At 43.3% G+C, this 23,516-nt stretch overlaps 2 protein-coding genes and 1 non-coding gene across 3 annotated transcripts in view; all 3 read right to left on the bottom strand.

Annotated features, from left to right (window-relative positions):
- UBE4A (ubiquitination factor E4A) overlaps window positions 1–4,567 on the bottom strand; it is a 44,502-nt gene extending 39,935 nt beyond the window's left edge. The window contains exon 1 of the mRNA XM_053593758.1: window positions 4,483–4,567. The gene's annotated coding sequence lies outside the window, so the exon portion shown is untranslated. The remainder of the gene's footprint in view (window positions 1–4,482) is intronic.
- LOC128589282 (U4 spliceosomal RNA) lies at window positions 1,344–1,484 on the bottom strand. The gene has a single exon (XR_008380884.1). It is a non-coding gene; the product is annotated as a U4 spliceosomal RNA (small nuclear RNA).
- A 5,091-nt stretch (window positions 4,568–9,658) lies between the features above and the next one.
- On the bottom strand, window positions 9,659–22,730 carry LOC128589088 (T-cell surface glycoprotein CD3 gamma chain). Its single transcript, XM_053595980.1, has 7 exons — window positions 22,577–22,730; window positions 16,609–16,638; window positions 15,913–16,137; window positions 15,061–15,192; window positions 14,013–14,056; window positions 13,538–13,621; window positions 9,659–12,817 (listed from the first exon to the last, which is right to left on the bottom strand). The coding sequence occupies exons 1-6, from the start codon at window positions 22,629–22,631 to the stop codon at window positions 13,556–13,558; spliced, it is 552 nt and encodes a 183-aa protein (XP_053451955.1). The 5' UTR covers window positions 22,632–22,730; the 3' UTR covers window positions 9,659–12,817; window positions 13,538–13,555.
- Window positions 22,731–23,516: the final 786 nt, after the last annotated feature.

Below are 23,516 nucleotides of genomic sequence, written 5' to 3'. Positions count from 1 at the left end.
TACTTCCATTCTAAGATACCTTGAATTCCACAGGCATGCAAAAAATGTACTGAGCAGTTTTTTCCCCTGTTGCCACAACATCGGCCTTTCTTTCCAATAAAACACCTCAATTTTTCCTTCGGGTATTCATTTTTTTTTTTTTTGGCAGGGGCTAGGTTTGAACCCACCACCTCCGGCATATGGGACCGGCGCCCTACTCCTTGAGCCACAGGCACCGCCCACCCTTGGGTATTCATTACAGTTAACTCATATGTTCAGAAAGGGTGAGCAAGAGTGAGAACAAGAGTTAACTCATATGTTCAGACTGAGCAAGAGTGAGACCCTGTCTCAACTAAAATAAAAAATCTAGCCAGGGTTTGTGGTGAGCACCTATAAACCTAGCAACTTGGGAGACTGAGGCAGGATTGCTTGAGCCCAGGAGTTTGAGGTTGCTGTGAGCTAATAACGCCACAGCACTCTACCAAGGCCTACAGAGTGAGACTCTTGTTTCCAAAAAATAAATAAATAAATAAATAAATGAATAAAAGAAGAAGAAAGGGCAGGTGCAGTGGCTCACGCCTATAATACTAGCACTCTGGGAGGCCGAGGCCAGTGGATTGCCTGGGCTTACAGGTTCAAGACCAGTTTGAGCAAGAACGAGACACCACCTCTAAAAATAGCCTGGTGTTGTGGCAGGCGCCTGTAGTTCCAGCTACTCAGGAGGCTGAGGCAAGAGAATTGCTTGAGCCCAAAGAGTTTGAGGTTGCTATGAAGCCCAGGCACTCTATCGAGGGCGACATATGAAACCCTGTCTAAAAAAAAAAAAAAATGCATTTTCTGGCCAAAGTGATTGATTCAGGAGTGTACACAAGGCACCATGTGGCCTAACAGAGTGAGTACCAGCTTCAGGCCTGTGGCTGAATCTACAGAAAAGGGGGCTTTTTTCCTGCCAACATAGAGAAAAACAGAGTTGAGAGCCTGAAAGAGAAAGTCTTCTGGACTTTTCAGTTATAAAAGCCAATAAATTCCACTAAATTGCATAAGTCGAATAATTGAAGAGTCTAGATTATTACAAAGGACTCACGTCTCCTGTACCCTGTAAGTAGAAAGTAAGTTGAAAGCCAGGAATATAGGACATATGACACAGAGAAGCTCTTCAGATTATCAAAAGAGACAAAGAGGATTTATTGCCATAAATAGCATTATTTCCTCCTTTCTCAATTCTGTATTATCACACTGTATAAAGAAGCTAGCTTCCTATAACATTTATATTTTTGCTAGGACTTGAAACTTTCTACATTGTATTTCTAAGCAGATCTTCTACCTTCCTAGATGGTATGCTGTTTTGTTTTTTTTTAATTCAGTCTCTGTAGAGATTGTCAAAAATTGCCAGTGCTGACTATATTTCAAGTCGTCACGGCAGGGTATTGGGAAAAGTTTTCTATTAGTAAAAACTGCACCTCAGATAAACCTCACTGGCTACAATACTGCCACCTTGCAAAGCTTGACTGTGTACCCTTTGAATATATGTTCATATCTGATTATTCTTTCTTCTGCGTCTGACATTATATATCACAATCACAAAATCCTAAGTATTTATTTATTATTAGTTTTTTTTTTGAGACAGAGCCTCAAGCGGTCACCCTAGGTAGAGTGCCGCAGCATCACAGCTCACAGCAACCTCCAACTCCTGGGCTTAAGCAATTCTCTTGCCTCAGCCTCCCAAGTAGCTGGGACTACAGGCACCCACCATGACGCCCAGCTATTTTTTGGTTGTAGTTGTCGTTGTTTGGCAGGCCGGGCTAGATTGGAACCCGCCAGCTCTGGTGTATGTGGCTGGCGCCTTAGCTACTTGAGCTACAGGCGCCGAGCCAAAATCCTAAGTATTTACTGAATGACTCAATCTTACATGTTAGTTATTCCTAAACTACTTATAATCAACAGCATCATCCATGATCCTACTTCAAGGTAAGGGCTTTAATACTTGTCTTGGGTTGCAGTGGAAGGTCAAGTACCAGGCCAGACACTGTGGCTCTTTGGTATCTCAGCATGTGTAGAAGGAAGAATGGAAATAAATCTCTGGGGGTCATCTCTACTGCCTGTGAAAAACAAAAGCATTTTCATTTGCCTTTCACTAAGCGCATCTTTTCCACATATATTTCAAATCTGTGCAAACTATTTTCACAGAAAACAGGCTAATAGGGCGGCGCCTGTGGCTCAGTCGGTAAGGTGCTGGCCCCATATACCAAGGGTGGCGGGTTCAAACCCGGCCCCGGCTGAACTGCAACCAAAAAATAGGCGGGCGTTGTGGCGGGCGCCTGTAGTCCCAGCTGCTCAGGAGGCTGAGGCAAGAGAATCACTTAGGCCCAGGAGTTGGAGGTTGCTGTGAGCTGTGTGATGCCACGGCACTCTACCGAGGGCCATAAAGTAAGACTCTGTCTCTACAAAAAAAAGAAAAAAAAAAAGAAAACAGGCTAATAATGTGTTATAGATTAAGATTTCTATAAATCTTATAGAAAAGATTTGCCAGAAAAAGGACTGATCACTTGATGAAAAGTATGTGGAGATGCCAGCTTAGATCTGTTCAATGGACTTGCAAATGTAAATAAGAGTACCTAGCTATTACCCACTCTAAAAGAAAGGTCTGACAGAATGGAGTTGGAGATAACTAGGTACCCTTAGCTTTAGTATCCAACAATGTCATTGGGGATTTATAATCTATTTTTTACTGCCATATAAATATGCAACACTAGCCAGTTGTCAGCCTTTGGGATGATACAATGGCCAATCCTACTTCTTGAGCCATAGGCGCCTCCCCCTTAGAAGCTTTTTGAATATGTTCTCCTTGAAAACAAGTTTCACTCTGATATACCTGCTGCCAAGAGTATATAACAGCCATCCTACAAAATTCTGTCGCCCTCCCTTGATTCAAGCCTTGTTTCTAAGCAGTACTGTTAATATTTTAAAGGCCATTGTCAGCTTTCCTGAGCACTTAATATAGTTTTTAAACAGAATATGTAGAACACTTCATAAAACTGGGATTGTTAAAATCAAGCCCTATTAAATCATACACTGTAAGGCCTCTGTCTTGGTGAGCAATACATACGTCAAACAAAAATAGGTATTAGAGGCTCAGCACCTGTAGCACAGTGGTTATGGTGCCAGCCACATACACTGAGGCTGGTGGGTTCAAACCCTGCCCAGGCCTGCTTAACAACAATGACAACTGCAACAAAAAATAGCTGGGCGTTGTGACCGGCGCCTGTGATCCCAGCTACTTGGGAGGCTGAGGCAGGAGAATAGCTTAAGCCCAGGAGTTGGAGGTTGCTGTGAGCTGTGACACCATGGCCCTCTACCGAGGGTGACAGACTGGGACTCTGTCTCAAAAAAAAAACCAATAGGTATTAGACAAATGTTTTCTTTCTTTTTTTTTTTGTGACAAAGTCTCACTACGATGCCCTCGGTAGAGTGCCGTGGCATTACAGCTCACAGCAACCTCAAACTCTTGGGTTTAAGCGATTCTCTTTCCTCAGCCTCCAGAATAGCTGGGACCACAGGTGCCCTCCACAACACCCAGCTATTTTTTGATTGTAGTTATCACTGTTGTTTGGCAGGCCCGGGCTGGGTTGGAACCCACCAGTTCTGGTGTATGTGGCTGTCGCCTTAGCTGCTGAGCTACAGGAGCAGAGCCTAGACAAATGTTTTCATCATCATATGTTTCACCCAATACTTTCGGGCCATGCTAATGTGGCAACAAACACGTCCAACACATCTACCTGTAAGCTAAAAGGATCTCATCAAGTCAAAAAGCAGACAGCATTAATTCTAGGGTCCCCTTTTATCTTTAGGTGGGATGCCACGTGGAGCAAAAACAGTCAATGACAGCAAGACTAAACACATCCTTGCTTTCGGAGCAAAAAACTGATGGCAAAGGGAAGACTCATCAAACATTAGCCCCCTGAGCTGTGGTCACTCAATTTTAGAAGTGTCTTCAAAACCCTAGGAAAAACAAGGCAGGGTGCCAGGCGAATTAAGTGGTGAACACGGGTCATTTGCCTTCAGAAATGTCAACACCTTGGCATATGCATTCAACTGGTCTGATTACTACGACTCGTGATTAATTTTATCTTCTTGGCATCTAGCTATTTGTCGTTTACTCTTAATATTTTACCCTTCCTGTTCCATAAGGGATTTGTAGGAAGGAGGGAGACCCACCCGCTCGGTACACGTTCTAGAGAAAGAAAATCAAAAGAAAATGCAAGGACAGTATTGCGCCTTTTGCAGGAGGGGCCTGGAAAAGCGGAGAAGAGAAATGTACAGAGAGAGGGGTTCCAAATCAGACAGGGTCGAAGTTCACGAAGGAGAGGATCCCTAGTCAAGAAAGCACAGGAGAAAGAATTTGGAGGCGGTAAGAGCGCAGAGGTTAAACTGGCCCTGGACTGGGGGAAAATGTCCCACTGTAGATTCAATGACCCTCTCCCCTTAAGCTGTTTTCTCTCTTACCAGAGCCTGAAGGGCCAGCAGCGACGACACGACAAAGTCTCAGTGGCCGAAGGGTTCCCACTTCCGACTCAGCACCGCAACCGGAGCTGACATCATCACTAAGTGCCCGGGCTTGTGGAAACTAATCTCCGCGCCGGAAGTAGGGTGTGTCGGCTCGCGCTAGCTGCGGGCGCGCAGACAGCCGTGCGGCGCATGCGCCAGTTTACTTGCGGTAGCTGTTGGTGGGGCAGAGGGGCAGAAAGAGGCGTAGGGATCGGATTTGGGGGTGGTAAGGAGGTCGACAAGGTTGTTAGGTTTGGAGCTTAGTGGAACAGAAAGCTGGGTCTTGGAAACCGGTGTGTTGGAGCATGGAGGGCAGAAAAACTTTGTTCGCAACTTTGTTTGCCCCACCAGTCTTATACCTGTTTGGAGCTGCTTCTGTTACTCTTCGTAGATTATTATAATCTAAGAAACAATAACAAAAAATTTGAGAACGTGTTAGGTGCAGGGCAATGTGCTATCTTTGATCGGATTTGGTTTTTTTTTTTTTTTTTTTTGAGACAAAGTCTCAATTTGTCACCCTGGTAAAGTGCCATGGTGTCTTACAGTAACCTCAAACTTGGGCTCCAGAGATACTCTTGCCTCAGCCACCTGAGTAGCGGAGAGTACAGGTGCCTGCCACAACACCCAGCTAGTTTTTGGAAACGAAGTCTCCCTCTTGCTCAGGCTGGTGTCAGAACTCGTGAACTCGAACAATCCACCCGCCAAGGTCTCCCAGAATGCTAGGATTACAGGCGTGAGCCACCACACTCAGCCCTAGATTTGTTTTCTTATCTATAAAGTGGAGAAAGTATACATCCTACAAAGTTATTTTCAAGTTCTCAAAAGTAATAGAAGCAGTATATTTTTCAAGTGTTAACATTGTGGAAGTGAAAAGGCAATTCACAGAATGAGAGAAAGTATATTTAAATCATGTATCTGATAAAGGATTACTATCCAGAATATGTAAAGAACTCCCACAACTCAACAACAAGCCCACCTAAATAATCCATTTCAAAAAAGGGCAAAGGACTCTAATAGACGTTTCTATAATTGAAAAAATAATGCAGTCATTTCCTCAGTATCTGGAGGATTTGTCCCAGGAACCCCTTCAATATCAAAATCCACAGATACTCAAGTCCCTTATATAAAATGGTGTAGTGTTTGCATATAATCCAGGACACATCTTCCTGTATACTTTAAATTATCTCTAGATTACTTATGATACAATGTAAATAGTTGTATTGCTGAAACAATTAAAAAAGCTGTATGTGTTCAGTACAGATGCAATTTTTTTCCAAATATTTTTTGATCCATGGTTGGTTGAATCCACAAATGCAAAGGACCGACTGTACATACAAATGGCCAATCAGTACAAGAAAGGACGCTCAACATCCCTAGTCATTAGAGAAATGAAAATTAAATCATAAATGTACTTCACATCTACCTAGGATGGTTATTACCAAAAAAAGGGGAAATAATTGTTGGTGAGGATGTAGACAGATTGGAACCCTTATGCATTGCTGATGGAAATGTGCTGATGAAAATAGTGCAGACTCTTTGAGAAAAATGTTTGGCAGTTCTTCAGAAAGTTAAATGTGGCCTAATCATATGATCCAGCAATTCCACTTTGAGATGGATGACCATGAGACTTGAAAGCAGGAACTCAAACAGGTATTTGTACATCAATGTTTATAGTAGCATTATTCATAGTAGCCAAAAGGCAGAAACAACACAGACTGTCCATCAACAGATAAATGGGTAGAGAAAACATGGCATATAGATAGAGCCTTAAAAAGGACCGAAGTTCTAATACTTGCTACAACATGGATGAACCCTGAAAACATTGTGCTAAGTGAAATAACCCAGACACAAAGGGACAAATACTGTATGATCCCTCTTATAGGTGGCACCTAGAATAGACAAATTTCTATAGACTAGAGGTTCTCAACCTTCCTGTTGCCACGGCCTTTTAATACAGGTTGAGAACCGCTGCTATGGACAGAAAGTATAATAGAGATTCCCACGGTTTGGGGGAGAAGGGGATGAGAAGTTATTGTTTAATGGGTTCAGAGTTCCTGTGAGGATGATGGAAAAATTCTGGAAATGGGTGGTGGCAGCTAAAAACCAGTGGGAATGTGTATAATCCCACTGAATAGTACACTTAAAATAATTAAAATAGTAAATTTTGTGTTTTGTATATTTTACCACACACACACACACGAGCACTGTGCTATCTTTGAGTGCACGTCACTGTTCTAGTTCCTTAAGATACCATAGTGAAAAAACACAAGTCTTTCCTTTCCTGAAATTTACAATCTGGTGAGAGTGGGTGGTAACACTGCATTTAAAATCAATGGAGGCTGGGCACAGTGGCTCATTCCTGTAATCCTAGCACTCTATGAGGCCCAGGCAGGTGGATTGCTTGAGCTCAGGAGTTTGAGACCATCCTGAGCAAGAGTGAGGGCCCAGTCTCTACTAAAAATAAAAAAATTAGCTGTGGGAGCCTGTAGTCTCAGCTACTCGGAGGCTGAGGCAAGAGGATTGCTGAGCCCAAGATTTTGAGGTTGCTGTGAGCTATGAGGCCACAACACTCTGCTCCAAGGTGACAGAGTGAGACTGTCTCAAAAAAGAAAAAATTAACAGATACAAGATGATCTGTTTAATAATTATTTCTGGAATAACTTGGCAGATAACTATCCTAAAGGTTGGTCACTATTTTTAGACCTCACACTTAATTCAAGATAGGCCAAAGATTTAAATGTATAGAATGAAACAAAATGACAAAGAAATTAATGGGAGAACGTTTCAAAAAGAATAATCTTAAAATGGGGGAAGACCTTTCTAATTATGAAATATAATGTAGATGCCATAAAACACCAGTGAACTGAACTCTTGAATCCCAGCCTTCCAACAAATAAAGTTTGGTGGACCTAGCCCTGTCCCTACATATTGGCTGACAGTGACAGGTGGCTGGACCCTCTTCCTGCGGTAACATTTTCGGTTGACCAAAAAGGGACCTCTAGATGGCTCAGCTTAGTGTTGGGTGAGTGCTGCCCAGGAAGCGTAGCGGGGGCCTGGACAGATGGGCTTGGGGGTGCAGTGCTCCAAGGCTGCCAGCAGGGGGCCTGCAGGGAGGCTTCTCGTGGGAGTCTTGGAGTTCTGCCCTCCCGCTCTCGCTGACATCATCATTCCCTAAGGTCCACCTGCTTTATTCCGGTTGTGCGCTGAGAACTTTAGTTATCATCAGTTCTGATTTTGTTCTTGAGAAAATTGGTGTTTCTGTCTCTGTTCTCCTTTCCTGAGGACCATCTCTGAGCCCTCTACTGGTGCGTCCCTTCCCAGGCACCCTCATCAAGGCAGCCACGCGACTGGCTTAGGTGTGCGTTTGATGTAAAATTCTCCCTTCTAATAAAACTCTTAACCTTCTGTGTCTTCTTCAGACACACCAAACAGACTGCTTGGTCTGTGTCTATGTCCCAAATGGCAACTCTTGCTTCCCAAATAAAATGTGAAATTTCGAGAAAAAAACTCCACCAGTGAATTCTAGTACAAGGAAATATTTGTAAAATGTGCATGAAAAACCAACCATAAATAAAAAACAAAAAACCCCCAAAAACACACGTAACAAAATTGCAAAATACTTGCAACTACCACCACACAACATTTAGTTTCCCAAATATGTAAGGGGCTGGTGCAAGTCAATAAGAAAAAGACCAAAGTTGTGAGCTTATATTGCATGAGAAGGAAAAACAAATAGTTTACTATAAATTTTTATAAGAAAAATGTAAATGTAAATTGCACTGAGACGCCATTCAAGTTGGCACAGTTCAAAAATTTAATAATACACTGATGAAACATGTATGGAAAAGGCACTTTAGGGGTGGTGCCTTAGCTCAGTGGGTAGAGTGCTGGCCACACACACTAAGGCTGGCGGGTTTGAACTCAGCCCAGGCTAGCTAAAAAACAACAATGACAACAGCAACAATAACAACAACAACATAGCCTAGCGTTGTGGCTGGTGCCTGTAGTCCCAGATACTTGAGAGGCTGAGGCAAGAGAATCGTTTAAGCTCAGGAGTTTGAGGTTGCTGTGAGCTGTGAAACCACAGCACTCTATGGAGGGCAACATAGGGAGACTCTGTCTTAAGAAAGAAAAGGCACTTTTGTTTATTGTTACTGGTAGTATATATTGATACAATTTCCATGAAGTGCAACTTGGCAATATTTAACAAAATTACAAGCATAAATACAAGTGCCTAAAATTCTATTTATTTATATTTGTTACAAATAGTCATATGCACATTCAAAAAGACATTATTACAGCTAAAACCATAGACCTTTAAAAACTATAAAAAGAAGACCCTGGATAAAATCCTCATGACTGTGGGTTTGGCAAAGATTTCTTAGACATGACACCAAAAGCACAGTAGATAAGAGAAAAACTGATTAAATATACTTCGTCAAAATTCAAAACTTTTGTACTTGAAAAGACACCATCAAGAAAATGAAAACACAAACCATAGACTGGTAGAGAAAATTTCCAAATCATGTATCTGATAAAGAACTTGTATCCAAAATATATGAAGAACTCCTAACATTCAATAGTAAGAAAAGCAACCTGTTCATAAAATGGACAAAATATTTGAATAGATATTTAATTAAAGGTATATGATTGGCTCATAAGCACAAGAAATGACACTGAAGATCGCAATGAGAATTAAGACCAAAGTAGAATATCATTAATGCCCATAAAATTGCTTGAGCCCAGGAGTTTGAAGTTGCTGTGAGCTATGAGGTCACCACCCTCTATCCCAGTGGTTCTCAACCTTCCTGATGCTGTTGCCCTTTAATACAGTTTCTGTGGGTCCTGCTCTATCCCAAGGTAACAGAGTGAGAGTCTTTCTCAAAAAAAAAAAAAATTAATGGGCACAAAATGAACCATTTAATAAATATTTCTGGAATTACTTGGCAGATAACTATACTAAAGACTGATCAATATGTTAGGCCTCACACTAAAATTAATTCAAGATAGGCCAAACATTTAAATACATAAAATGAAACCAAATGCTAAAGGAGTTCATGGGAGAACTTTTCTTTTTATTTATTTATTTATTTATTTATTTATTTATTTATTTTTGTAGAGTCTCACTTTACAGCCCTTGGTAGAGTGCCGTGGCCTCACACAGCTCACAGCAACCTCCAACTCCTGGGGCTTAAGCGATCCTCTTGCCTCAGCCTCCCCAGTAGCTGGGACTACAGGCGCCCGCCACAACGCCCAGCTATTTTTTGGTTGCAGTTTGGCAGGGGCTGGGTTTGAACCCACCACCCTCGGTATATGGGGCCGGCGCCTTACCGACTGAGCCACAGGCGCCGCCCCCGGGAGAACTTTTCAAAAAGAATAATTTTAAAGTGGGGGGAGACTTTTCTAAAAATATGAAATATAACGTAGATGCCATAGAACACCAGTGAATTCTACTACCTGGAAATGCTTGTAGAATGTGCATGAAAAACTAACCATAAGTAAAAAGGAAAAAACAACAACAGGCTATAGTAAAACAGTGACAATGCAGAGAAAGCAGAGCCCTTACACACTGGTCATGGAAATGTGATAATGGTTATAGCTAGTTCGGAAAACAGTTTGGCAGTTTCTTAAAAAGTTAAACATCAATTTACCGTATGACCCAGCACTTCTTTATTCCTAACTTCTCTTCTAACCCAGAAGTGAAAACATGTCCAAAGACTTGCATGAGAATGTTCATAGCGGTATTATTTATAGTTGCCCAAAACTGAAAACAATCCAAATGTTCGTTGACTGGTGAATGGATAAACAAAATGTGGTATAGCCATCCAGTAGAACGCTATTCAGCAACAGAGAGAAACAAAATGCTGAAATATGCTACTGGCTGACGAACGCTGAAAACATGCTAAGTGAGGGATCCTAGATACAAAAGACCCCATATGCTGGGACTTTTATAGAGACCCCCGTCTCTGTAAAATATAATAATAGGCGGCGCTCATAGCTCAGCGAGTGGGGCGCTAGCCACATACACTGAGGCTGGTGGTTTCCAACCTGGCCTGGGCCTGCTAAACAACAATGACAACTGCAACAACAACAAAATAGCCAAGTGTCGTGGTGGGCACCTGTGGTCTCAGCACTTGGGAAGCTGAGGCAAGGGAATTGCTTAAGCCCAAGAGTTTGAGGTTGCTGTGAGCTGTGATGTCACGGCACTGTACCCAGGGCGACGGCTTGAGACTCTGTGTCAAAAATATATATATAATAATAAAAACAAACAAATAAACAAACAAAATCCAGCCAAGTGTCAGGGTGGGTGCATGGTTCCAGCTACTCTGGAGGCTGAGGCAGGAGGATCCCTAGCCCAGGAGTCTGAGGTTGCTATGAGTTATGATGATGTCACTGCACTCTACTCAGGGACGGAGTGAGATTCTGTCTCAACAACAACAACCCCCACCCCCAAATCCAAAAGACTCCCTATGGTATGATTCCATTTATATAAAACATCCAGAAAAGGAAAATCTAAAGAGACAGAAGAGATTACTAGTTACCTGGAGTTGAGCATGGTAGCAGGAAGTGACTGCAAACAGCGGGAGGGATCTTAATGCTTATGATGGAAATATCCTAAAACTGGATCATGGGATGGTTGTACAATTAGGCAAATTTACTAAACGTTACCGAGAAAGGGAGGAATCACTTAAAATGGATGAATTGTATGGCATGTAAATTATATTTGAATGCAATTTTTTTTTTTTTGAGACAGAGTCTCGCTCTGTCACCTTGGGTAGATTGCCATGGGGTCATCATAGCTTGCAGCAACCTCAAACTCTTGGGCTCAAGAGATCGTCTTGCCTCAGCCTACCGAGTAGCTGGGACTATAGGCATGTGCCACCACTCTTGGCTATTTTTTTGATTTTTAGTAGAGAAGGAGTCTCATTCTTGCTCAGGCTGGTCTCCAACTCCTGAGCTTTAGGGAACCTCCCACCTTGGCCTCCCAGAGTTCTAGGATTGCAGACATGAGCTACTGCACCTAGCCTTGAATGCAATTACTTTTTAACAAGACATATATACACTGTTAGCCATTGTAGCATTCTTGTAAGAGCAAAAGGTTAAAACTACTTTAAATGGCTCTCAATAGAGGACAGGTGAAATAAATTATAGTGTATCTATACAAAGCATTATATAAGGAGTTTTTTATATGGTGTGAAATGATCTTCAGGTTTTATTAGGGGAAAGGTACAAGTTGTATGGTATAATATCACTTGTATGAAAAATAAGAGAGAGGATAATATAGACTTGTGAATTTATTCATATATGCCTAGAATACCTCCAGAAATATCTGTAAGAAACTAGTTTGTCTCTGTAGAGGGCAACTGCATGGCTGGGGATGGAGGTAGAGGGAGATTTTTCACTGAATTATGATTTATGCAAAATCTAAACAAAGGCCTGGTGCAGTGGCTCACCCCTGAAATCCTAACACTCTGGGACACCAAGGCAGGAAGATCCCTTGAAGTCAGGAGTTTGAGAGCAGCTGAGCAAGAGTGAGACCTGATCTCTACTAGAAATAGAAAAATTAGCTGAGCATTGTGTGGGGTGCCTGCAGTCCCAGCTACTTGGGAAGCTGAGACAGGAAGATGGTTTGAGCCCAGGAATTTGAGGTTGCTGTGAGCGAAGCTGATATCACAGCCCTCTACTGGGACAAAAGACTGAGACTCTGTCTCAAAACCAAACCAAACCAAAACAAAAACTACAGAAAAGTTAAACTAAAAAAAGGAAAAAATAAACTAAAAACAATTCTGGGTGACAGTGCCTGTGGCTCAGTGGGTAGAGCACTGGCCCCTTATACCGAGGGTGGCGGGTTCAAACCTGGTCCTGGCCAAACTGCAACAAAAAAATATTCGGGTGCTGTGGTGGGCGCCTCTAGTCCCAGCTACTTGGGAGGCTGAGGCAAGAGAATCGCCTAAGCCCAAGAGCTGGAGGTTGCTGTGAGCTGTGATGCCACAGCACTCTACCAAGGGCAACAGCTTGAGACTCTGTCTCAAAAAAAAAAAAATTGTATTCAAATGGGAGTCACTTGATCTTTTCATTTTTCTTTTATGAGTTTTCCCTCTCAGCTTCTGAAACACTGTTCTTGTTTTTATTTTTTATTTTATTTGAGAAAACCCCAAATTTGCTCTGATGGCCTTTCTTCTCCATTTGTGACCCCTGGGAACCTTGAGTTTAGGTTTAGGGTTGAAAGTCTGTCTGCTAAGAGCTCTCCAAAATGTACTGCATTCATTCTGAAAACTGGATAGAAGGACACCTGGATTGAAAAAGAAAAAAAATGGCAATTGGTTCAGAAAATAAAATAATGCTTTCAGCCCTGTCTTCTTAACTGAACCATCTCATAGACTGATTAAATCAGGACCCCTGATCGATCGATTGATTGGTTGACTGTAAGGTTAATATAGGTCAGTGGTTCTACGTTAAGGGTGATTTTGCCCCGGAATGGATGTCTGGACACATTTTAGATTGTCACACTGGCAACTGGTTGTCACAGGCATCTGGTGGAAAAAGGCCAGGGATGCTGCTGTAACTCCTACAATGCACAAAACTGCCATCTTCGCGGAGAATTAACTAGCCCAAAACGTTAATAGTATGGATATTGAGAAACCCTAATATAGAAAGGTGAAGATTAACATCCATCGTCTCTGTGGCTGGAGTCCCTGTTCTAAGAGGATTTACAGATAAGCACAGCATTCCTATTTTCTTAGGCTAGTGGTTCTCAACCTTTCTAAGGCCCTTTAATACAGTTCCTGTGGGTCATGACCCACAGGTTGAGAACCACTGTCTTAGGCCAAGAAAATCAGTACTGACCTCAGTGTTTTTAGAGAAGGGTCTCTAAAACCACTTTCCATACCCACCCACCACAGTCTGATCCTTAGAGTTGCTTGGGGGCGGAAGAAGGGAGATAGCTTTGCTTGCAGCTGGGACAGCAGGCGATGCCAAGATACTTTCTTAGAGTTCGTGTTGAAGAACCTACCTGTTCTGAGTTCCAAGCTCATTTTTTCCTCAGTTGGTTTCCTTGAAGGTGACTATATTGGTCATTTTCCCGATCCTTGAGGGGCTAGAAAGTACGGTACAGTTATAAGGCCATTTTAAAAAATGCAATATTAATGAATTGGATGCATATTTATTGAATGATTTTTATTTGTGAGGCTTGGGGTGCTTCATGGTCCTGAGGCTGGAAAGGTGACAAGGAGATGGAGACTCTGACGTAATTTCTTTGTGTGTCCCTCTCAATGTCCCTCTCAACTTTTACTCACTAGATCCTAACATCGGCCTCTCTCAGCCTTCTCTTTATTTCATCTCCTCTCCCCGAAGGGATAACTTTCATCATCTGGTGTGCTACAAGCAGTTCCTTATCTGTTTAGTACCTTCTAGCTAATTTCCCCCCAATCCCAAAGTTTTACCCCCACTAATTGTTGCAATGTCTCTTTTCTTCTTCATTTCCTTACCTGGTAGAGCTGGTCATTGGGCAACAGAGTCTGCTTGTCTGAAGCTGCATAAGAAATAAACAAAACACACAGGGAGAATAGATAATAAGCTGGGTTATAGTCACACAATGGAATACTAAATAATAAAGAATCATCTACACACGAGTGTGTAAATAATCTCACAATCTTGCATGTGAGTCCGTTTACATAAAGAACAAAACGGGGCCGGATGTGGTGGCTCACGCCTATAATCCTAACACTCTGGGAGGCTGAGGTGGGTGGATTGCCTGAGCTCACAGGTTTGAGACCAGCCTGAGCCAGATTGAGACCTTGTCTCTAAAAATAGCCGGGTGTTGTGGTGGGCGCCCGCCTTGGGAGGCTGAGGCAAGAGAATCGCTTGAGCCCAAGCGTTTGAAGTTGCTGTGAGCTATGACGCCATGGCACTCTATCGAGGGCAAGATTCTGTCTCCAAAAAAGAAAAATTATTCCCTGGTGTTAGAAGTCAGAACAATACTCATTCTTGGGAATGGTTGGTGGCTGGAAGTGACCACAAAAGGGTCACTTGCGCAGGGATGGCATTGGTAATATATTCTTTCTTAAATTGGGTGCTGGATATGTTTACTTTGTTAATTTTTTTTGCACTGTATGCTTGTGATTAACTTTTACTTACTTTAATGAAGAATTTTTTTCTTTTTGTTTTTATTTATCTATTTATTTTCTTTTTTCTTTTTTTGCAGTTTTTTGGTGAGGGCTGGGCTTGAACCTGCCACCTCCGGTATATGGGGCTGGTGTCCTACTCCTTGAGCCACAGACGCCGCCCTTCTTTTCTTTTCTAATGAAGAATTTTTTTAAATGCAGAGGACAAATCAGAGGGCACTGGCTCTTGAGGCAGGCAAACTTGCTGTAATAACCAACTCTCCTTTTTCCACTGCCCCCCAGAAACAGCCTCCCCTGACTATACACAAGTGTAAGACACATCAACTCAGACTATTCTATTGGGTCTACTTTGGTAGGAGGAAAGCTGAGGGTCTCAGGTGGTCCCATGGCTCATCTAAGAAGATTCTTTTACCTCTTGACTGGCGAACTCCATCCTGTCCAGCAATGAAGTAGACCCCAACAGCAAGGAAGAAAACACTGAGGAGCTCAGCAAAAATAAAGCCGGAGATGGTGGTTGCATTGAGCTCAATGCAGTTCTGACACACTGTGGAGAAAAGGAGGGACAAGTCTCCTTCAGAATGTGGAAGTTGTTCTTCTGGATATTTTTCTCAAGCTCTGTCTTAGGCACCTCCTTCCGTGGGTGACATGGCAAGGGAGGATCCTTGGATCAAGAACTCAACCCGTCTTGATGTAATCTTACTACATGGAGCCACGGGATACAGAAGGAAGACTAGACCCTGTCCTCCCTGCTCCACTGCTCATCACCCCTCAACGCAACTCACCTTATAATGGCACTGTGTCCCCCACTCCCACTCAGTTTACAGAAGCTGCAAAATTGCTCTATTTCCTGGAGTCTACCCAAAGGTAAACAAGGCTTTACAGGATTAGCTATGTTTTTACGAGAAGCCAAGGGAACTATCTTACAATACAGTAGAACCTCTGTAAATCGACCACCCAAGGGACTATAACAAACTGATCAATGTACGAAGGTGGGCGACATAAGGAACTAAGCCTATTGTACTGATACATATATGTGGTGTGTGGCTGGTCTATGAAAATTGGGTCAACTTAAGGAGGTGGTCAATGTAGGGAGGTGATAAACAATGGAGTGTCCACTGTATTAAAAGAGGCAAGCTGAGATTAAGAGAACCGGCTAGTATATCACTGTTTGGCACCCACTTCCACCTTCACTCCTACAATAGGGTCACCATCACGGCAAGTACTGCTTAATTTCACAACAAACAAACCAAAGGACATTACGTACATCTGTAATACACTTGGAGTGGTTTTGAAGTGTCCTTTGATCCTTGACACCAATACATCCCTTGAGGGTCCTTGGTACTACTTCCTAGATTCCATATTTTTCTACTTGTATTTACGGAGATTATCTTTCCATCTTTAATCCAGTTGACATTTTTGTCTTTCAATCCACAAGTCAGAAATACTGAACCATCTTCTTGATATTCCTTCACTTTTACCAAATGGTTTTCTGAAAAGCAAAAAGCCGTGGTTTTATTAAGGATCCTGCCTCGAAAATTCTCCAAGTCTCAGGGTACTAGTAGAAGACCATTAGGGCAGTGTTTCACATACTTTAATGTATACACAAATCATATAGGTATCTTGTTAAAATTTCAAGTTCAAGTCAGTAGCTCTGGGGAGGTGAGATTCTGCATTGCTAACATGTTGTTAACAGGTGATGCCAGGGCTGGTGGTTCACAGGTCACATGCCTAGCTACCAGGGACTTGTTTCTCCTGCAAGGACCAGGGGTGAAATGCTTAGCTACAGGAAGTCTGCCCACAACAGGTCATGACAAGCCACCGATCTGGGTGACAGTGGAGGCGCTACATATCACTCATCATTCCATTCTTTCTAAATTGTTCACTCCTGTAGGACTACTGTTTGTAGTATTTCCATGAATTTTCTTAGAGTTTGAGGATATAAAGAAGCCAATTCTCCTACCTTCTTTTGACTGGGCCACAGTATGCGTACCTGTAAAGACAGAATAGAGAAGATAACTGGGCAAGGACTTATTCAGATGCCTGTAGGTATTCCCATGGTCATTTGAAGCCAAGATCAAGAGAGATGGGAGATGCTATCCTATGGAAATGACCATATCTATGCCTACTTTCCTGGCTTGTGGCCTACATTACCAAATTGAATTCGAGGTGGTGACAAAGAATTTGGTCTTTGTCCTGGCTTCCTGGGAGGGAGTTTCTAATTCTAGGAATTCCATGAGCGTTGATAATGCCTTTGTTATTCATGCTGGACTTTCAGACCACACTTGAGTTTATACTAAGGAGATGACTCAAGATGGTGCTGGTCAGGACCAACCGTATGAATAGAAGATTAGGGCTTAAAAGCCAGTCAGATCAGTCCCAGTGGGTGGAGGGGGCGAGAAATTGAGTTCAGTCAAATAGCCAATGATTCACTCAATCATAACTATGTAAAGATGCCTTCATAAAAACTTGGCAGAGCTTCCTGATTGGTGAGTACCTCAGTGTACTGGGAGGGCCACCTGTTCTGTTTCTGTAGGGAGAGGGTATGGAAGCTGTGTGTTCAGGACCCTCCCTGACCTTGCTCTGTGTGTCTCTTTATTTTCCTGGTCTTGATTTTATCTTTTATGATAAAATGATAATAGAAAGTATAGCACTTTCTTAAGTTCTGTAAGTCATTCTAGCAATTACCAATCATGAGTGGGGGCGTCATAGGAACCCTTCACATTTGTAGCCAGTTTCTCAGAAATGTGAGTGATCTGAGGACCCCTGAACTTGTAGCTGGCATTTAAAGTGAGGGAAGTCTTGTTGGGAACCATATCTTTTTTTTTTTTTTTTTGAGACAGAGTCTCACCATGTCGCCCTCTATAGAGTGCTATAGTGTCACAGTTCACAGCAACCTCTAACTCTTGGGCTTAAGTGATTCTTTTGCCTCAGCCTCCCAAGTAGCTGGGACTACAGGTGCCCACCACAACACCCAGCTATTTTTGGTTGTATTTGGCATTGTTGTTTGGCAGGCCCGGGCTAGATTTGAACCTGCCAGCTCCAGTGTATGTGGCTGGTGCCCTAGCCACTGAGCTACAGGCGCCAAGCCAGAGCCATGTCTTTAACCCATGGAATCTGACACTAACTAAGGGGTTAGCATCAGACTTGTATTGCAGTATAAGTAAGGGGATTGTACGGCCAGAATGTTATGTTCCTTTAGCAGCTAAAGCCCTGGCAGCTAAAGGCTTTTGGAGCTGAGTGACTTGTAAAATCTTCGCCCTTGGTGATCAATTTCTTGTAGAAACCCTGAATGTCCGAGGGGAGTTAGCTATTCAATTAGTCCTCAGATCTGTCTCAAAATTCAGAGTAAGTAGAGTTGTGTGGTACATGTGCTGTGGAGACCTAGCACTGAAATTCAATTCAATTACATCTAATCCATTTACTGAGCACTGTCATGACCTAACAAACTAGGCATTGTGAAAGAAAAAGGTGACGATACACAGAATCAGTTGCTGTCACCAAAGAATTTACAATGAAGTAGAAAAAAAAAACCTATTTGAAATTAATGTAATAGGGGAGGGGGGAGGTGGGTGGAGGGAAGGGGAGTGGTGGGATTATACCAGTGGTGCATCTTACAAGGGTATATGTGAAACTTGGTAAACGGTCTGTGAAGCTAGTGAATGATGCCCCCGATCATATCAATGTACACAGCTATGATTTATAAAAAAAAAAGAAAAAAGAAATCAATGTAATAGAACTTATAAATTATCTTTTAGTACTTATATAAGTGCACAGTGCAGAAAGGCATTCTGGGTGGAAAGAATAGATGAGAAAGATACAGATTTGGTGGCAGCACCTGTAGCTCAGTGGGTAGGGCACTGGCCACATACGCCGAGGCTGGCAGGTTCGAACCCAGTCTGGGCCAGCTAAACAACAATGACAATTGCAACAAAAAAATAGTAGGGTGTTCTGGCAGGTGCCTGTAGTCCTAGCTACTTGGGAGGCTGAGACAAGAGAATCACTTAAGCCCAAAAGTTTGAGGTCGCTGTGAGCTGTGACGACACAGCACTCTACCCAGGGTGACATAGTGAGATTCTGCCTCAAAAAAAAACAAACAAACCAAAACAAGAAAAGCGATACAGATTTGGAAAAGGACAAGAGAAACAGGGTGGCCAGAGTTAGTGTGTGACGAGGAGAGGTGGTCAGCGATCAAAGTATGGTGGAAATAGTTGGAAGGAGCCAACTGTCTTAGAACCTTGCGCAGGGATGAACTGTTTATGAACAGTTCCCAGCGCCTGAACATGGAAGGAGCTTTGTATTTGCTAAATGAATGAATGGGGGACAAAAAGCAAAACACACAGTTAAGCAGATTTCACACTAGCCCTTCTTCCCAATCACGTGGTCACCATGGGAGGACAAAGAAACCCCTCATTCTGGGCGGCGCCTGTGGCTCAATGAGTAGGGCATCGGCCCCATGTACCAAAGGTGGCAGGTTCAAACCCAGCCCTGGCCAAAGTACAACAAAAAAAATAGCCGGGCTTTGTGGCGCGTGCTTGTGGTCCCAGCTACTTGGGAGGCTGAGGCAAGAGAATTGCCTGAGCCCAAGAGCTGGAGGTTGCTGTAAGCTGTGATGCCGCAGCACTCTACCGAGGGTGACAAAGTGAAACTCTGTCTCTAAAAATAAAAAGAAAAGGAAGAAACCCCTCATTCTAACTCACGTTCCATAGGAAAGGAGATGAGACTGATAATTAACATTATTTATTTATTTACTTCCTTTTTGAGATAGAGTTTCCCTTTGTTACCCCAAGTTGAACACTGTGGTGTCATCATAGCTCACAGCAACCTCAAATTCTTGGGCTCAAACAATCCTCTTGCCTCAGCCTTCTAAGTAGCTGAGACTACAGGCGCCTGCCACAATGCCCAGCTATTTTTTTTTTTTTTTAGTACAGACAGGGTCTTGCTCTTGCTCACGTTGGTCTCAAACTCCTGAGCTCAAGCAAGGAGTCCACCTTGTCCTCCCAGAGTCCTAGGATTACAGGTGTGTCCAGCCCATGACCATTGACATCTTTTAATTTAGCACATATGAGTGTGGGTTCCTTTTAGGATTTGAAAGCTCTAGCAGCCAAATTTCTGGATTGATTGATGTGGACCTCCTCCCAGTCAGAGGAGGCATCACTCAAGTTCACACAGCTCATTGGTGGCAAAACTGGATCTAGATCTCAGGTTTTCTATTGCTTAGCCCAGGGTTCTTCCCACTATGTCCAGTGGCCTCACTCAGGCCTTCAGGCCCGCCCTCAACCTGTGTTGTCTTTAGCTGGCTCTTCCTTCCATTTTTCTCCGAAATAATTCTCTCTCTCTCTCTCTCTCTTTACTTTTTATTTGCAGTTTTTGGCCAGGGCTGGGTTTGAACCCACCACCTCCAGTATATGGGGCTGGTGCCCTACTCCTTTGAGCCACAGGCACTGCCCAATAATTCTTTTTTTTTTTTTTTAGTTTTCATTATTCTACTTTTCATTTTTTATTTTTATTTTTTTTATTGTCTGGGATTCATTGAGAGTACAAAGAATTAGGTTACACTGATTGCATTTGTTAGGTAAAATCCCTCTTATAATTGTGTCCCGTCTCCAAGAGGTGTGCCATACACTGTGACTCCCCCCCGTCATTTCCCGTCCTCCTCCCCGATAATCTCAAAAATAATTCTAAATTCTCTGGAGAGCACAGTGGCTCACACCCGTAATCCCAGCATCTAGGAGGCCGAAGCAGGTGGATTGCCTGAGCTCAGGAGGTTGAGACCAACCTGAGCAAGCGTGTGACCCAGTCTCTAAAAACTAGCCAAGCACTGTCACCTAGTCCCAGCTTTAATGGAGGCTGAGACAAGAGGGCCCCTTGAGCCTGTGAGTTTGAGGTTGCTGTGAGCTCTGATGCCATATTACTCAACCTCAGGGCAACTGGGTGAGACTCTGTCCCCTTCAGGTCTCCCACTTGGCCATCACTCAGCTCAGTTTCAGGCGCTGCCTCCCACCTAGTTTTTTGAGAAAGCAGGTGCCATTAGGTCCCTTTCTTTCCGTTCACAAGTGTAGTTATGGCTGGTGCCACCTGCACGTCCTTTCTCCTAGTCTTAGAAGGGAACACTGCCCTCTCCTCTGTGACTTTGAAACCACCTTTAACTTCATCCTTCCAACATCAACTCCAGGACCTTTCTCTGTTCATCTCCTTTAGCCTAGAAATGTGCTCAATTTTCTCCCACCCTCCAAAATGTTTCTTCGTAGACACTACTTCCCTTTTTAATTACTACTCAGTCTTTTCTCTCTTCTCATCCAAATTTCTTTCTTTCCTGTATTTTTTTTTTTTTTTTTTTTTTTTTTTTGAGACGGAGTCTCACTTAGTAACCCTGGGTAGAGTGTTTGGCATCGTGGCTCACAGCAATCTCAGATTCTTGGGCTCAAGTGATCCTCTTGCTCCTCAGCCTCCCAGAGTGCTAGGATTACAGTCATGAGCCACTGTGCCCGGTCTGCATCCAAATTGCTTTAAAAAAATAGTCTTGCCCTTGCTCTTCTTCATCACCTCACCTTCACCTCTCCTCATTCCCATTTGCCTTACACTCATATCACCCCCATCAAACCGTTCTAAATCACTCACAACCTTTATTTTGCCAAATCCCACGGATTTAAACTTTTAAATATAGTATTGACTTATATTTTTTAAAGAATTTGATTCACATTTATTTTTGTGACAGAGTCTCACTTTGTCACCATCAGTAGAGTGCTATGGCATCCTAGCTCACAGCAACCTCAAACTCCTCAAGCAGTCCTCTTGCCTCAGCCTTCCGAATAGCTGGGACTACAGGCACCTGTCACAACACCCGACTATTTTTTTTAGAGATGTGGTGGGGGGTCCTCACTGTTGCTCAGGCTGATCTCGAACTTGTAAGCTCAAGCAATCCCCCCTCCTTGGCCTCTCAGAGTGCTGGGATTGTAGGCATGAGCCCCCATGGCTGGCCATTATTGATATTTTTTGACAGTATAATAAAGTATCAAGCAAAAACCTTTAAAATATATTCTTAATTTAGTGAACTCTCTTTAACATTTTATACTCTTGGTAATGCTCTCCTTCTGGAAGCTCTCTACTCCGCTGGTGTCCATGATATCACATCTTATTATTCCAGATCTTGGATCACTCTTTTAGCTCTTCCTGAAGTTCTTTTTCTCTAAATGCCCTAAAAAGTTTGTATCCACACAGTTCCATTCATCCCTTCACAATGCCATCGTTAGCATCCTCTTCCTCACGTCACACATAGTGCTTGTCTGATTTCAACAACTTCCATGGTTTTAGCTTCCACCAAGGTGTCCAGACTGCAATCGTCAACCTAGTTCATTACTTTCCTATTGGATATTTTTAACCGAATATTAGTACAGGTACCCCACACTGAAACTTACACTCAGTCTGGTAATATTAAAACTTTCCTCTTCAATTACAGTATGAGCTCTTTAGCACGCCAGCTTTTTATTCATTTTTATATCCTCTTGGCCTATCACATATTAGGATCTCACACACAGTTGTTGACCATTGGCCAACTGAATGAATGAATGCTTTGTAGGTTCACTGCTAACCCTGGCTCTGAATTAGGGAACAGCCATCTTCTCTGTCTGGTTTCCCTGGCTCATGCCCTTTTGGGCTACACTCAAACCTAAGATGGCGGCAGCAGGGTCCTTTCTCTAGCCAGTTAAGTTCTCTGTTTTGATTTCTCAGAGATGGGGACCCCATTTCTCCCACTCCCACAATGCTTCTCCTGTAGCAGAGACCAGAAAGAGGCTCTGTTTTTGTCTTTCCTTCTTCTTTGTACTCTAAGGTGACAGCTGAGGTGGGCTCAGGGTTAGGGATCTCAATATTCCTGTCTCCCTGGTGATGGCCTCTTCCCCTGGGCCCTTCTCTAGGTTGCAGACCCTTACCTTGAAGAAGAATGATAACTAGGGTGAGGCCAGCCAGGCCCTTCCCCTGCTCCATGTCAGTCTCTGTCCTTCCCTCTGGAGAAACGTGGAGCAGCCCTGAGCAGCCCTGAGCAGCCAGCCGCTTGTGCAGCAGCTAGACTGGCTCCACCCCACACCTTTGGGCTGGGGCCCCTGCAGGAAAGCAAGAGCCCAAAGCCTCCACCCTTGCTGTATGCGTGGGCAGCAGGGGAGCCTCAGCAGAGCTGCAGGTGCAGATGCCTCTTGCTTTTCCGTTAAGGAGTGGAGGGTGGGGAGAGAGAGGGAGAGAGCACTGGATTCCCCCTTGGAGACTCGCCTTGCACGGAGAACTACTCTGGATGCTGGGTGGGAGGTAGTCCCGGGTTCTCTTCTTCATGTGGGAGATCAACGTACCTGCTACCAGTTGTTGCTAGGATTGCAGGTGCTGGGGGCTAAAGCTCCAAAAGTGAAGCCATTTCAGTCCCAGCCTTCATTCAGGATTTTTTTTTTTTTTTTTACTGTTCTTTTGAGATCATCAAAGAGGTGCCTTCCTGGAAGGGAATAGGTGGGACAATTCCAAGAAGAGAGGCCAGCACATTTCCAGGGCCCAAGGCCCAGGGCCCAGTCAGAGTGTCTAGGATCTAAGGACTTTCCCCCCACCCCATTCAGTTATAGAGTCAACACAAATTCACAAAGCTATCATTATGTGCCACGCCCAATGTACAGCAGTGAGATATGACTCTGTCCTCAGGGAAATGACAGCTAACAGAGGCTGTGTGAAGAGTTTGAGATTTCCATAGGCCACAGCAGTAAAAAGTCCATTTGTCTCCTGCAGAGGCTCAATTCTGCCTGGGGGGGCAATTATATGGTTAGTATTAATGGTAACTATGTCTTACTGAGAACATACAATGTGTCAGCCACCATTCAATACTTTGTTTGAATC

Source organism: Nycticebus coucang, chromosome 6, assembly GCF_027406575.1.
Source record: "Nycticebus coucang isolate mNycCou1 chromosome 6, mNycCou1.pri, whole genome shotgun sequence".
NCBI classification, from domain to species: Eukaryota; Metazoa; Chordata; class Mammalia; order Primates; family Lorisidae; genus Nycticebus; species Nycticebus coucang.
This window is presented reverse-complemented; position numbering and strand designations above follow the sequence as displayed.

What these genes read in the sequence shown, in the direction of transcription:
- LOC128589088 (XM_053595980.1), bottom strand. Translation starts at nt 22,631, where the DNA reads ATGGAGCAGGGGAAGGGCCTGGCTGGCCTCACCCTAGTTATCATTCTT. An exon ending in ACTCCAAGTGTATTACAGAT is followed by an intron (nt 15,193 to 15,912) that starts GTACGTAATGTC and finishes TTTTCTCCACAG; the next exon opens with TGTGTCAGAACTGCATTGAG. An exon ending in TGGAGTTCGCCAGTCAAGAG is followed by an intron (nt 14,057 to 15,060) that starts GTAAAAGAATCT and finishes TTTCTTATGCAG; the next exon opens with CTTCAGACAAGCAGACTCTG.